We start from the raw sequence: 12,925 nt of genomic DNA on the forward strand, positions 1-12,925 counted from the left end.
CATCTGTTTACGCAGATGTGCATGTTACGTCTTGCAGCGTGTAGTCAAACATATCAGAAACAATTGGATGTACGTCTGCAAGATGTCTGTTAAAGATCACTACATCTGGAAAGCATCTGCTGTTTACTAACACCTGATAGACGTCTTTGAGATGTCAGTTTTACATGCATTCTAAATCATAAACATCTTAAAGACATTTTCGAAACATCTATTTGACATCTGACAGGAAACGTCCTATAGACGTATTGCAGATGAGCAAAAACTCAAAAACAAAACAAAACAAAAAACGTCTTCCAGATGTAAACACGCACATCAAGTAGACGTCTCCGTGATGTGCGTGTGCTATCAGGGAGATTACCTTATCCAGATATAATTGAATAATTACAGAGACTAAGTTATTGAATAATTAAAGAAATAAATGGATAGCCGGGGTCAAACAGTATCAATACACAACAACAAAATGAGGTTAAAATGTATTTTTTAATAAGATAATGTCTCAAATTATAATGTAAGAGCCACTCTGTATTCCATGCACTAATGAAAGAATACAATGACACCGTAAGCAGGGCTATGAGTTACTAGAACACCTCTTACAGCACTTCAGGAACACTCAACCTTAATCTGACCTCCTGACTTCTCATTACACAGCACCGCTGAATGAATGTCCTGCATTAATGAAATGGAATTAATCAGAACGAACCGGCATTTGTATTTCCAAGAGCTGACCCTGTATCAAGGAATGTTGCTTATGTCTTTCCCACAATGCATTTGTGCTTATGTTCCATATACTTTAAAACTGCAAAAATGGTTAAATGTGACTTACATTGTCTAGATAAGATAAAGAAATATATTGTCAATATCAAAATAATTGAAATTATATTATTTACACTGATTACAAAACAAGGTCCCCATCTCACGTATGAACAAGTGCTGTGCGTCAAGTACTGTAACCACTAAGGGAAGGAAGTCCAGGTATCGACAATTCAAATCATTTTCAGTCTGCTTCGAAAGGTTTTTGGGAACACGGGATACTAATTACCAGGAATGCCAATAGCTAATCAGTTACAGTGTCCTTACAGTTTCCTTCTAGAGCATATGAACAATACCGGACCAATAAAAACATCACGTTTCTAAGGTGCTTCAACAGAAAAAGAGGACATTATTTAACTTGAATAAAAAAAGAATATGTTTTCAATATGTATAAATAAATGAAAAGGTTATTATAATGACCATAAATAAACAAGAAACCCTTCTTGACGGTCATCATGTTCCCTGCACCTTTATGTGATCAGATTACAAAATGGTTCAGTTCAGTTCATCGGTCCACTCGGGCCGCGTTCCGAATCCTCATAAACCCTTCTCCTCTTTTAGTGCCCTTTCCACTCGCTCTCTTTCCTTTCAACGCTAGAAAGGGGAGAAGAGGGAGCGAACAGTCTCCGTGGAGCAGGCGGAAAAGTCTTCAGACTCGGGCGAGGTGGTGGTGGTGATGGTGGTGGGAGAGGGACATGGACTGGGGAGGAGGAGGGGTGGCTGGGACGTGGGGTCGAGGTGCAGACCGGGGCACAGACGAGGCGTAAAGGCTGGGATGTGGAGGCTACAGGTCGGCTGGGTGGTCCAGGGAGCTGCGCTCACATTCGGGTGGCGTCCTCGTCTGAGAATCTGCCTCTCCTTATCAAGAGCGGTGGTCTGATGGAGGAAATAGGGAACTTTAGTCTTAATTACAACAGATTTCACCATGTCCTAATTTTGCATTATGTTCGTCAGTTAAAACACTTACCCCCGGTTTCACAGGCAAGTCTTAAAGGGATAGTTCGCCCAAAAATGATATTTAAGCCATGATTTACTCACCCTCAAGCCGTTCGAGATGCATATGTCAATCTTTTTTCAGACGAACACATTTTCAGTTATTTTAGAAAATGTCTTAGACCTTTCAGTGGTTATAATGTGAAGCAATGGGGTCCAGCTGATTCAAGTCGCAAAATGTGCATGCATCCTTCACAAAAATAATCCATCCGGCTCCAGGGGGATAAACGAAGGCCTTCTGAGGGTAATCCGTGCAGTTTTGTCGTAAAAATATACATATTTAAAACTTTATAAACGAAAATAACTGGCTTCCGGTGGCGGTCGGCGCGCGTTCATGGAGATGGTTGCTGGCAAATGACGTAGGACGTAACGCAGGAAGCGTTGTGACGTAGAACGAGCGTGACAGCGCAGCCAGAGAGCAGAGCAAAACAAAACTCTACGTTCGCTCTACGTCACGACGTCATTCATCTCCATGAACGCGCGCCGACCGCCACCGGAAGCCAGTTATTTTCGTTTATAAAGTTTTAAATATGTATATTTTTACGACAAAACCGCACGGATTACCCTCAGAAGGCCTTCGTTTATCCCCCTGGAGCCGGATGGATTATTTTTGTGAAGGATGCATGCACATTTTGCGACTTGAATCAGCTGGACCCCATTGCTTCACATTATAACCACTGAAAGATCTAAGACATTTTCTAAAATAACTGAAAATGTGTTCGTCTGAAAAAAGATTGACATATGCATCTCGAACGGCTTGAGGGTGAGTAAATCATGGCTTAAATATCATTTTTGGGCGAACTATCCCTTTAAGCCTAGTCCCAGACTAAAATGCATGTTTGAGCTGTTTTAACTGAAAGAAGCTTGCACTGACATTTTGTCTAAATATGAACACCAGTAGTGTTTTTTTTTCCAAGGCACGTTTATAAAACTTACTTAAATGTCCTAATTGAACCAAGACTTAATATAAGTCCAGTCTGTGAAACCAGGCCTAAAGATCTTAGACAGAATGTCTAAACTCAAAGACAGTGGATGGTTGCCAAAGCTTGGACATTCTGTTTGGACATTGGACATTATGTCTGTAGACATTATATATACATTGGAATATTATGATGAGAGTGAAAAATCATTAAAATGTTTTTTTGGGGGGGTGAACTATCCCTTTAATTAAAATTATTTAAAAAAATCTTATATTTAAAAAAATTCTAAATAACAAATGAAATGTAAATACACTATCGTTCAAAAGGCTGGTGTCAGTAAGACTGTTTAAATGTTTTTGAAAAGGTATTTATTACCTTTTTTGCATTTATTTAATTAAAAATACAGTAATATTGTGAAATATTATTACAATTCAAAAGAACTGTTTTTATATATTTTAAAATGTAATTTAATCTAAAAAAGCTGATTTTACAGTAGAGTACATTTAATATTAATACATACATGTCATAAATATATTAAAAGTGAATTTCTACTAACAAAATAAACATGGGCAACAGCGGGACTGGTTGCTGAGTATATGTTTTTCTGCACAAGGTTGAAGATCATGAGAAGCTGGTTAGAAGCAGGACAGTGACACAAGCAGCACACTCAGGTGAAGAGCACATACAAATATGTCAATTGCCATGATGTTGAAGCAAATCATGCACATTCTGAACTGAGAACGTTCACACACACACAGGCTGAATGTAGATGGCCATCTTTGATCATGACACGAGCAGGATTCAGTGGGCTTCAACAAGACAGGGGCTGGCGTGCTACAGCGGACACGTGGCGTTACCTTATCCAAAACATGCCCGGGTTCTGATAGAAATCCAACGACCCTGATCTCTGGATGGAAAAGTCATGGTCGAGCTAAGCGAAGAAAAATCAGTGGAGCTCAGATAACATTATAGATAAACTCAAATCATCAGCTGTAGTCTATTTCAAATGTTAGTAAAGTATATCATTTGTAAGCTAATAGTGTTTGAACTTTTGCCTCAGCTGTCCATCACACATTGTGTCTGGTCTTTCATGTTTATTCTGCGTCTGGTGTGAGCGTGTTCTTACCGTCATGACAGACACTCCTGGGGTGTTGTTGCTGGCCTTGGGCCCAGTGTTAAAGTGCTTCTTGATCTTTCCTGCCACTGACAGCTGGTGCTCGTTTTCTGACAGACCGTCATTCTGAAACAGCCATTGATCCGATCAGTTACTGTAGTTATTAAACAAGAGGACTAAATGTGTTAAGACTGTGTCTGTTATAATTTATCAATAAAGATTCACACATACAGATGAGTTTAATCTGAATTACTCACAGTGACCCAGGGGTGTTCCAGCACCTGCAGCGCTGTGTATCTCTGATCCACTTCCACCTGCAGCATGGACACGATCAGCTCCTGAGGACACGGACGGGACACAGAGTTACTGCCAAACCCCAATGCCAACAAATACATAGTGATGTCCAATTTGAGACTCATGACCTTCAGTTGGTGACCACATTAAACAAAAAGTTATAATTAATAATAATAATATGTGGGCTTTTTAAAAGTGAAATATTATGATAAGAAAAAATGAGTAGGGTTTTAAAGCAAAATAATATGATAATAATGTAAGGTTTTAAAAACCAGAATTCCATTTGATTTCGAACATTATACATTTCGTTATTTGTCTATAGTGATACACTATTTCCTAGTCAGGGAAATAATATATCATAGACAAATCACAAAATGATCATATTATTAATATAATTATATCTATAATATAATATATACTTATGTATTTTTTTGCTTTTAAAAAGCCAACATTTTATTCATCACATTATTTTGCTTTAAAAAGCCCACATATTACTTATATTATTTTGCTTTATAAAAAAACATATTTTTTAATATCAAATTATGTTGCTTTAAAAAAAACACATATTATTTATAATATTATTTTGCTCTTAAAAATACCCACATATAATCATATTATTTTGCTTTTAAAAACCCCACATATTATTATATTATTTTGCACTTAAAATATCCACATATTATCATATTATTTTATTATTTTGCTTTTAAAAAACCCATATATTATTTATCATCATATTATTTTGCTTTTAAAAATACCCACATATTATTAATCATATTATTTTGCTTTTTAAAAAACATATTTTAAAATCAAATTATGTTGCTTTTAAAAAAACACATATTATTTATCATCATATTATTTTGCTTTTACAAAGCCCACATATTTATTATCATATTATTTTGCTTTTAAAAAACCCACATATTATTTATTATCATATTATTTTGCTTTTACAAAGCCCACATATTTATTATCATATTATTTTGCTTTTAAAAAACCCACATATTATTTATTATCATATTATTTTGCTTTTACGAAGCCTAGATATTTATTATCCTATTATTTTGCTCTTTTTTTTTTAACATAATTTTTTATATCAAATAATGTTGCTTTAAAAAAACACAATATTATTTATTATAATGTTATTTGTCTTTTGAAAAATCCACTAATTATGACTTATTCCAAACAAACTCCACTTACTTTGGCTGAGTCGGATACATTGTCCCAGTACGGAAGAGGGAATTCTAACTGTCCCAGCAGTATCTGGTCAAACAGAGCTTCTTGATCATCAGTGCTCCTGAAATAGGGAATGCGACTTCAAATATGCATCAACAGGGGAGCTCGATGCATTTGGTTCATGGGTAGTACCACAGATAGCCACAGGGAGGCGCAATAACATCTTACATAACCTTACAGCTTTGATTACATTACTCAAAGTGCACTACATACCAGCAAGAATGTATTTAAGAATGAATCTTTGACATCTACTGATAAATTCACCATTTTGATGGCAATTACAGGAATTGCAATTATAATCTCACATAAACCTAAGCCACATTTTCTCATACACACTGAACTTACCCACGAAATGGAGGAAAGCCACAGAGGAGAATATATGTGATGACTCCAGCGGCCCAGATGTCTACCTTAAGGCCATACCTACAGTCCAGAAAACAAAAGAGTGTTGTTTTAGTTTTATTGCTCTATACTTAATACTTTTTCAGCTTTATAATTCTAAATAATATGATCATAACAATCACAACAGTATGCTAAATAGCATCACACGAGTCCATGAAAATATCACACATTCAATGGCCCAGATTTGTGCAAACACACTAAAATATTCACCCGGTCTCTGCGATAATCTCTGGTGCTACATATGTGGGTGTTCCACAGACAGTGTACAGGGGTCCGTCTACCACGGTGGCCAAGCCAAAGTCGCCCAGCTTCAGCGATTTGCTTCCGTCTTGATGCTCGTACACCTGCGAATCAAAGCGAAGAACGATATTAGAGCTGGGAGCAAAATCAACCTAGATCCTTCAAAGCAATCTTTGAAAATGACATATCCGGCTCTCAAAAATCCCAAGGTGAGCAAATGTGCAGATCAGTGTCAAAAATATGCACTCGCTTCAAATAAACAGATATGTGTGCATGTAATGTCTTTAACCTAAATTCTACTGATGCTAAAAAGGAACGGAATCCATTGAGCATCCTAAGATTGGCTGGCTTTGTGTGTGTTGTTATATAATATGTAAAGTGATGCATTATGAAAAAACCTCATTCTGCATTGCAAGGTGCATTTACACGTATGCTTCCTTCCAGCCACAAGCGATTACCTTCAACACACTGAGACTGAGTGAGCGCATATGTGAGCCAGCGCACGGCTATTTCCAGCTCACTGGAGTGAATTTGAGAAACAGAGGGTCTTATTTACTGCTACCTGATCACATTTCAATTGTAAGATCCACAGCATTTATAGACAAATTCCCTAGCTCATAAACAGGGCTTAAGGCAAGACACTAATTGTGTTTTAATGCACTGGTCCATTTAGAGATTTTGGCATATTTTTCCTCCATAACTTGTCTTTTTTCAGACCAGTGAAAAAAACAACATCCAAAATACACATTTAAAATGTTATGTTATTACACTCACTATCTATTTGTCCACTCCAAAAACATTACCATTCTCCAATCTATATTCTGAAGGTTTTTACAAGGGGGTATGTTCATATATCATTCACCTGATTTACATAATATTTTATTCCTAAAAACATGATAAAACGAGATGCTCAGAATCTCCACTGTAACTCAACCTTTAACTTAATATACCAACAAAAACAGAGGCATTTTGAGTCTTGCTTTATCTAAAGTTCAGATTTATGTTCTGGACATTTATGCAAATTAGTGCATATTTATTTAGATAATGCCTCATTTAAATATTTATTCATAACATTTCAGAAAACTTGCAATATAAAACAATTGTACTGATTAATCAACAGGGGAACTTGAAGTATGGTGGTATCTATTTGTTAAAAGTTTAACCCTATTCACCTGTGGTGTTTTGCCTTAACGCTTCCCTCTTAAATCAGTAGAGGAAGTGGCTGCGTATCAGCCATTGATTCATGAATGGTGTCTGGTAAAAGGTTCGTACGAGCGCAGCCTTGGGGAACAGTACAGTCTGTGAACTGTCAAAGTGTGAGTCACATCTCAGTTCTTCCGCTGCAGAAGTGATATCACACGTATGCAGTCAGTCAGTAGGTGGCTGGTCTAGACTCAGTCAAAGATCTCGCAGCAATCATCTCTCTATCTCCAAACACACTTATATAGTTCCAGCCCACAAGACCTATGAGTTTCATCCGTTCCTTTCCTCTACACGTACACACAGGAACACATGTTTGTGGAGGCTGGTGATCTTTAGGATGTGACAACAACAGCGCTTGAGAGTTAGACATGAGATATTTTCACAGGATGTCACTCTCAGAAGTATGTTTTGGAAAGGAAGGAAAGAGGGAAGGATGGATGGATGGATGGATGGATGGATGGCGTGTTGATATCTTACCAAAAGGTTCTCTGGCTTGATGTCCCTGTGGACGATGTTAAGGCTGTGTAAGTATTTGATAGCATTGGCTAGGTTGTACAGCATGCCACTGGCGTCCCGCTCAGTGTATCTGTTGGCGGAGGTGATGGCATCAAATAGATCTCCTCCCTAAAAATAAGAACAAAGTAAGAAATTGAATAGTCGTCTTCACTGTATTAAATATGCATTGATTCTTATTAATGCTACTGAAGTTATTCATCCAAGAGAAGTGAGTATTTTTATTTTTGTAATTTGTTTAACATGTTTTATGTTTAACATGTTTTATGGCTTAGACCACAGCAGGTAACCCAGACAGCAACATAGTGTCGGCCCAGATCCGGCCCACATCTGGTACACTTGGATTCCACACGGTCCAAATGTGGGCTGGATCTGGGCCGACATTATGTTGCTGTCTGGGATATTAGGCTGCTGTCACAGTATTACCAAATGCACAGATACAACGCATATCCGCAAAATAACTGAATTTGTGATTGCATGATGTATGAAAGCGGCTTTCTCTGAGCGCGCTTGTGTCAATCATTGTGAGTACATCACTGAGTTCTTAAAAAATACTCGTTTTTAGCTTGAGCTCCGCGTTTTCAGAATGAACGAGAATGCATGTGCGAGACACTGCAAAAGACACATAGACGTCTGTCTTGCTCGTTTTAAATAGAAAAACAATGGACAAACTGCAAAAATGCGTTCTGTGTAAACAGCCCCTAAATCGTTTTAACATCAAGCACTTCTTGCTCTTTATTTTCTCATTCAAGCATGTTTCTTTATCCCTTTAAATGCCGATTAACACCAAGAACGATAACTATGATAAGGTACAAGTTTTAATAATCATTCTAATCCTATGAGAATAGAGAAGTCCACATGTAGAGGCAGACAATGTTACTTCAGCGCACGCTTATAATAAACAGAACTTATAGATTATAGCCATCATTTTAGTGAATGGGCAGTAAGCATAGATAGGCTTGGTGTTTACATACCACAATATAGCAAAATCTCTGTGGATAGATAGACCCTTTATATTGTATGATGTATATCATTATTCTGCCCAGCCCTGGTCTGAGGTATCTTTCACATCTACAGCTAGGTTTGGGAATGGAACGGTTTCAAAGCAAGGTGGTATTTCCACATACAGAAAATGATCTACGTCATAAGAGTTTTCTTGAGGTCAAGGAGTTTATACACAACAGGCAGAAAGTTCACGATGGCCTGGTTTGCCGTTCGCATGGCAGAAATCCCCTCAAAGAGTCGAGTTAAGTGGAGCAGCAGCTTAAAATAACGCTCAGTTCAACACAGGCAGCACAACTGCACAGGGTGGCCATTTCACGGACCATCAAGAGCTAAAATTAATCCGGATCACCACAAGACATGTAAAACAAGCAAAATTTCATCACCTCAGGTGCATGAAAATACTATAGTACACACCTTTACAAGCTCCATGACCAGATAGAGTTCACTATAAGTGTCCATTTCCTCAATCAGCAGCACAATGTTTGGATGTTTCACTCTTCTTAGGATAGCCACCTCATTCTGGATCATATGCTCCTGTGTAGGAGAAAAATTCAGAATAAAAATATATTGTATAAATCATCATAAAAATAGAAATATAAGCATTTTATTGACAATATCATAATACTTTCACATCTCACCTTCCCTCTGCATTTGCCTTTGTTGATGATCTTCAGAGCGTACCCCCTGCTAGTCGAGTGCTCCACACATTCATGGACCACCGCAAAATTCCCGTCTCCGATCATTCGGCCGACTTTGTACCGATCTGAAATGGAGCTCGGGACTACGGGTATCGGCGTCTCCTCCAAGGGCTCGGCTGCAGACGGTGAGGAAGAAAATTAGAGCAAGACTGAGTGGGCCTCATTCAGAATCTGTTTTTATGACTGAAATCTCTGTAGGCAGTGGTAGCATTTGATTCCAGACCAACATTCCTAGTCTGAGAATCTCTTTGAATGCAGCTCAAAGAACAAGACGATAAACATGTATTTGGTTCACACCTCATGTGTCTTTCATTAGTACAATCGGCTACACTGTGTACATTGAAGCGGAAATTATTGTATAATGAACACCTATGCAAAGCCTTCAAATGTTGACCTTCATTGCAGACATACTCTTAAGACACTGAGCAACTATAAAGCTTTCATTAGTAAAGGGCACTCTCATTAATAAATTCATCAACCTGCCACATCTGCATAAGATCACAGTTCTTGAACAGCACAAACCTACTGTAGACCTTGATCTCTTTGTAAGGAAGTCTGAATACATTTATATTTCATGGATGGTCAGTTGACTGCCATGCTTAACAGTCTAAACCTAGTGATGCTATTGTTAACTAAAGCTGAAACTATACAAAAAAATCGTTTTTGCTAAAGCTGAAATAAAATTATTTATTATTCCAGTTAGTAGTTAAAAATTAAAAATATTTGTTTAAATTTTTTAGGTTGAAGTACTAACATTCCTAAAACTGAAATAAAAATAATTTTAAGCTATATAGAAATATTTTTTAAAAACTACAATAAATAATAAAAATGACTAAAGCACACGTCAAAATTACTCAAATTTAAAACACAAAATATAATTAAAAATAATATTATATAAATAATACTAAAATAATACTGTCTAAAAACCAGCTTTGCTTGATCTCTTACCATCGTTCACAGTACCTTCCTCCTCATCCATACTGCAGACTTTGGTAGAGGCCAGAGACAGAGAGGAACCACTGTGCTGGGATCCCTGTGAGGAAGAGAACAACCAATTAAACCAGAAACCACTATAAGCATGCCCGATATTGTTATGGTGGGCACTTCAAAATATCATTAATAATTATTTATTACGAATTATTCCGATTTTTAGAATGCATTTTAAGAATACTTTTCCCATCAAGCAAGCATGAGCAGCATGGAGGAACGAATGAAGAATACGTGCTGAATGAAAATGCACATTCACTCTCTGACAGCAGATGCCGCTGATCGAACGGCAGAAATGCAGTCGTTACCCCGGTAAACCCCATAAACAAAGCAGCTGCGCTACTTTCTGTTTCTGAACAGTATTTAAAAGTTTCAAACAGCCATTCAGATGTTTGTATTTGCAGTGGTGTTCATCACATAACCAAATACTTAAAGACTTAATAGGCTATTTATTTTCAAACTTAAACATTTTTATATTTTTATTTATATTTAATAATACATTATTAAAATCAAAAGTTGTAGCTGTATTATTTAGTGGACCTAAATTATCTAACAATGATTAGATGTATTTGTTGGTAACACTTTATTTTACACTGTTATTGTTACATGTTACATGCGGTTCCTTTAGTAATAACTATGAATTATGCATAATTACATGCTACTAACCCTAAACCAAACCAAACCCTAATCCTAACCCTGTAGTAAGTATATGTAGTTGCTTAATATTACTCAGTACTTAAATGTATAATTACAGTGTAACAAAGATACCTTAAAATAAAGTGTAATCATTTTTTAACTAAGGTTAACAAAGAATAATAACTTCTGTAACAAATTGCTCATTGTTAATGTTAGTTAATGTATTAACTGACATTAACTAATGAGACCTTATTGTAAAGTGATATATTGTTATTTTGCACTTGAATCTGTTTGAAACATTTTGTGTATTGCTTTGTTGTATGTTCAGAGTTGTTTTTGTTATAAGAAAAAAGTTATTAAGCCTGTTATAGTATAACAACACTTTTTTGCAACTTTTTACAATATCGTGATAATACGGTATACCGTGGTAAAAGCTTCAGCAATTATCGCAACATGAAAATTTGATGCCGTCACACATGCCCACCAACTGCATAGCAGTAGCTGCTACATGGTCAGTGTGTGATACTGATAACTCCAAAAACCACCTAACAGTTAACTTAAAAAAACACTGAAAAGGATAAACCACTCCCTGGGTATTTCGCTAACTTTCTACCTGTGCTGGATATCCTCAAGCTGCCGCATGTGCTATTCCCGTCAGGACGGTCGGCACGCTCGGGACACAATCCTCTCATTCTCACTTTTAAACACAGCAGGACAAAGACAGTTAGCACATCAGTGTTTCTTTGCTAGTTTCCATGGAAGCACCAAGTGTGAGCGGAGTTGCTGGCTGTTCTGTAAATTGGTTTTCGCTCCCGGTTGCCGCCAGTCAGGGTGCAGGGACCCTTTCAAGTCCGCGCGGAGAATAATTGGAAAGATGTCTCCGGGAGCACCGCGCTTTCCTGGCTGTTGGGCGAACTCAAATGGATTTGATTGGACTGCGGCCCCGGTCGCACCTCAGGGACGGCGGCGCTGTAAGGAGCTGCTGCTAATGGCGAGAACGAAGCGCAAATATGCCGAGACGAAACAGTGGATGGGTCAGGGAGGGTCAGCACTCCTACAGTACACACACACACTGTTTTATAATGTCAGTTTGAGTGGATACATATGAGACGGGCAGATATGCAGGGCTGTTTAAGTGTCATCGGAAAGAGCTTTGACTCGAGAGAGTGAGTGTGTGTGCGCGCGTGTGTTTCCGCATCCTTTTTCTATTTCATTCAGATCACAGTTTGTCCTAGCGCTGTCAAAACTCTTGTTACCATGGAAACTGTTGGAGCGTACTAATAATATTTTCCCTCTGCGAGACAGGAAGCAGCCAGAGACTAGCCCATATAAGGCATCTTCCTGTTTCCTGGCTGAATGCTAGGTCAGATCAGACTTTCACAAAATTTCTCTGGAGCAAAACAAAATAGACCTTTTTTTGTTTGTTTTTTGTATTTGCCTCTCGTTTAATTTAATGATCTGAATCCACTGATCAATATTACGTTATGTTAAAGGGTTAGTTCACCCAAAAATGAAAATTCTGTCAATGACTCACCCTCATGTTGTTCCAACCCCGTAAGACTTTCGTTCATCTCCGGAACACAAAGTAAGATATTTTTGATGAAATCTGAGAGCTGGCTCACTCCTTCATAGGCTGCTAGGTTATCGATATTTAACATCCCAGACAAGTTAGTAAAGACATCGTTAAAATAGTCCAAGTGACTACAGTGGCTCAACCTTAAGTTTATCAAGCGACGAGAATACTTTTTGTGCGCTTTATTCAACTATTCATTTTCGTCTGTGTGGGCCTCTGAGTGAGTTCACGGTAGTGTAACAGCGCAGCGCTTCTGGGTTGTACGTTAGAACGTAGGCTCACTATTTTATGTTATGATATTATGTTC

At 37.6% G+C, this 12,925-nt stretch overlaps 1 protein-coding gene across 4 annotated transcripts in view; it reads right to left on the reverse strand.

The window, feature by feature from the left end:
* Positions 1-461: 461 nt before the first annotated feature.
* The window catches only part of dclk1a (doublecortin-like kinase 1a), a 55,734-nt gene continuing 43,270 nt past the window's right edge, over positions 462-12,925 (reverse strand). For 3 of the 4 annotated variants that reach the window (XM_084104357.1, XM_084104356.1, XM_084104358.1), the window contains 11 exons: positions 10,371-10,455; positions 9,363-9,538; positions 9,139-9,258; positions 7,684-7,830; positions 5,974-6,107; positions 5,707-5,784; positions 5,326-5,422; positions 4,095-4,175; positions 3,850-3,963; positions 3,581-3,654; positions 462-1,686 (listed from right to left, as the gene is read on the reverse strand). In XM_084104357.1, coding sequence (XP_083960483.1) covers positions 1,629-1,686; positions 3,581-3,654; positions 3,850-3,963; positions 4,095-4,175; positions 5,326-5,422; positions 5,707-5,784; positions 5,974-6,107; positions 7,684-7,830; positions 9,139-9,258; positions 9,363-9,538; positions 10,371-10,455 — 1,164 coding nt within the window. In that variant the 3' untranslated portion in view covers positions 462-1,628. The remainder of the gene's footprint in view (positions 1,687-3,580; positions 3,655-3,849; positions 3,964-4,094; positions 4,176-5,325; positions 5,423-5,706; positions 5,785-5,973; positions 6,108-7,683; positions 7,831-9,138; positions 9,259-9,362; positions 9,539-10,370; positions 10,456-12,925) is intronic. The other variant, XM_084104359.1, reaches the window with a different exon arrangement.

Source organism: Abramis brama (genome assembly GCF_963993115.1).
Source record: "Abramis brama genome assembly, chromosome: 25".
NCBI classification, from domain to species: Eukaryota; Metazoa; Chordata; class Actinopteri; order Cypriniformes; family Leuciscidae; genus Abramis; species Abramis brama.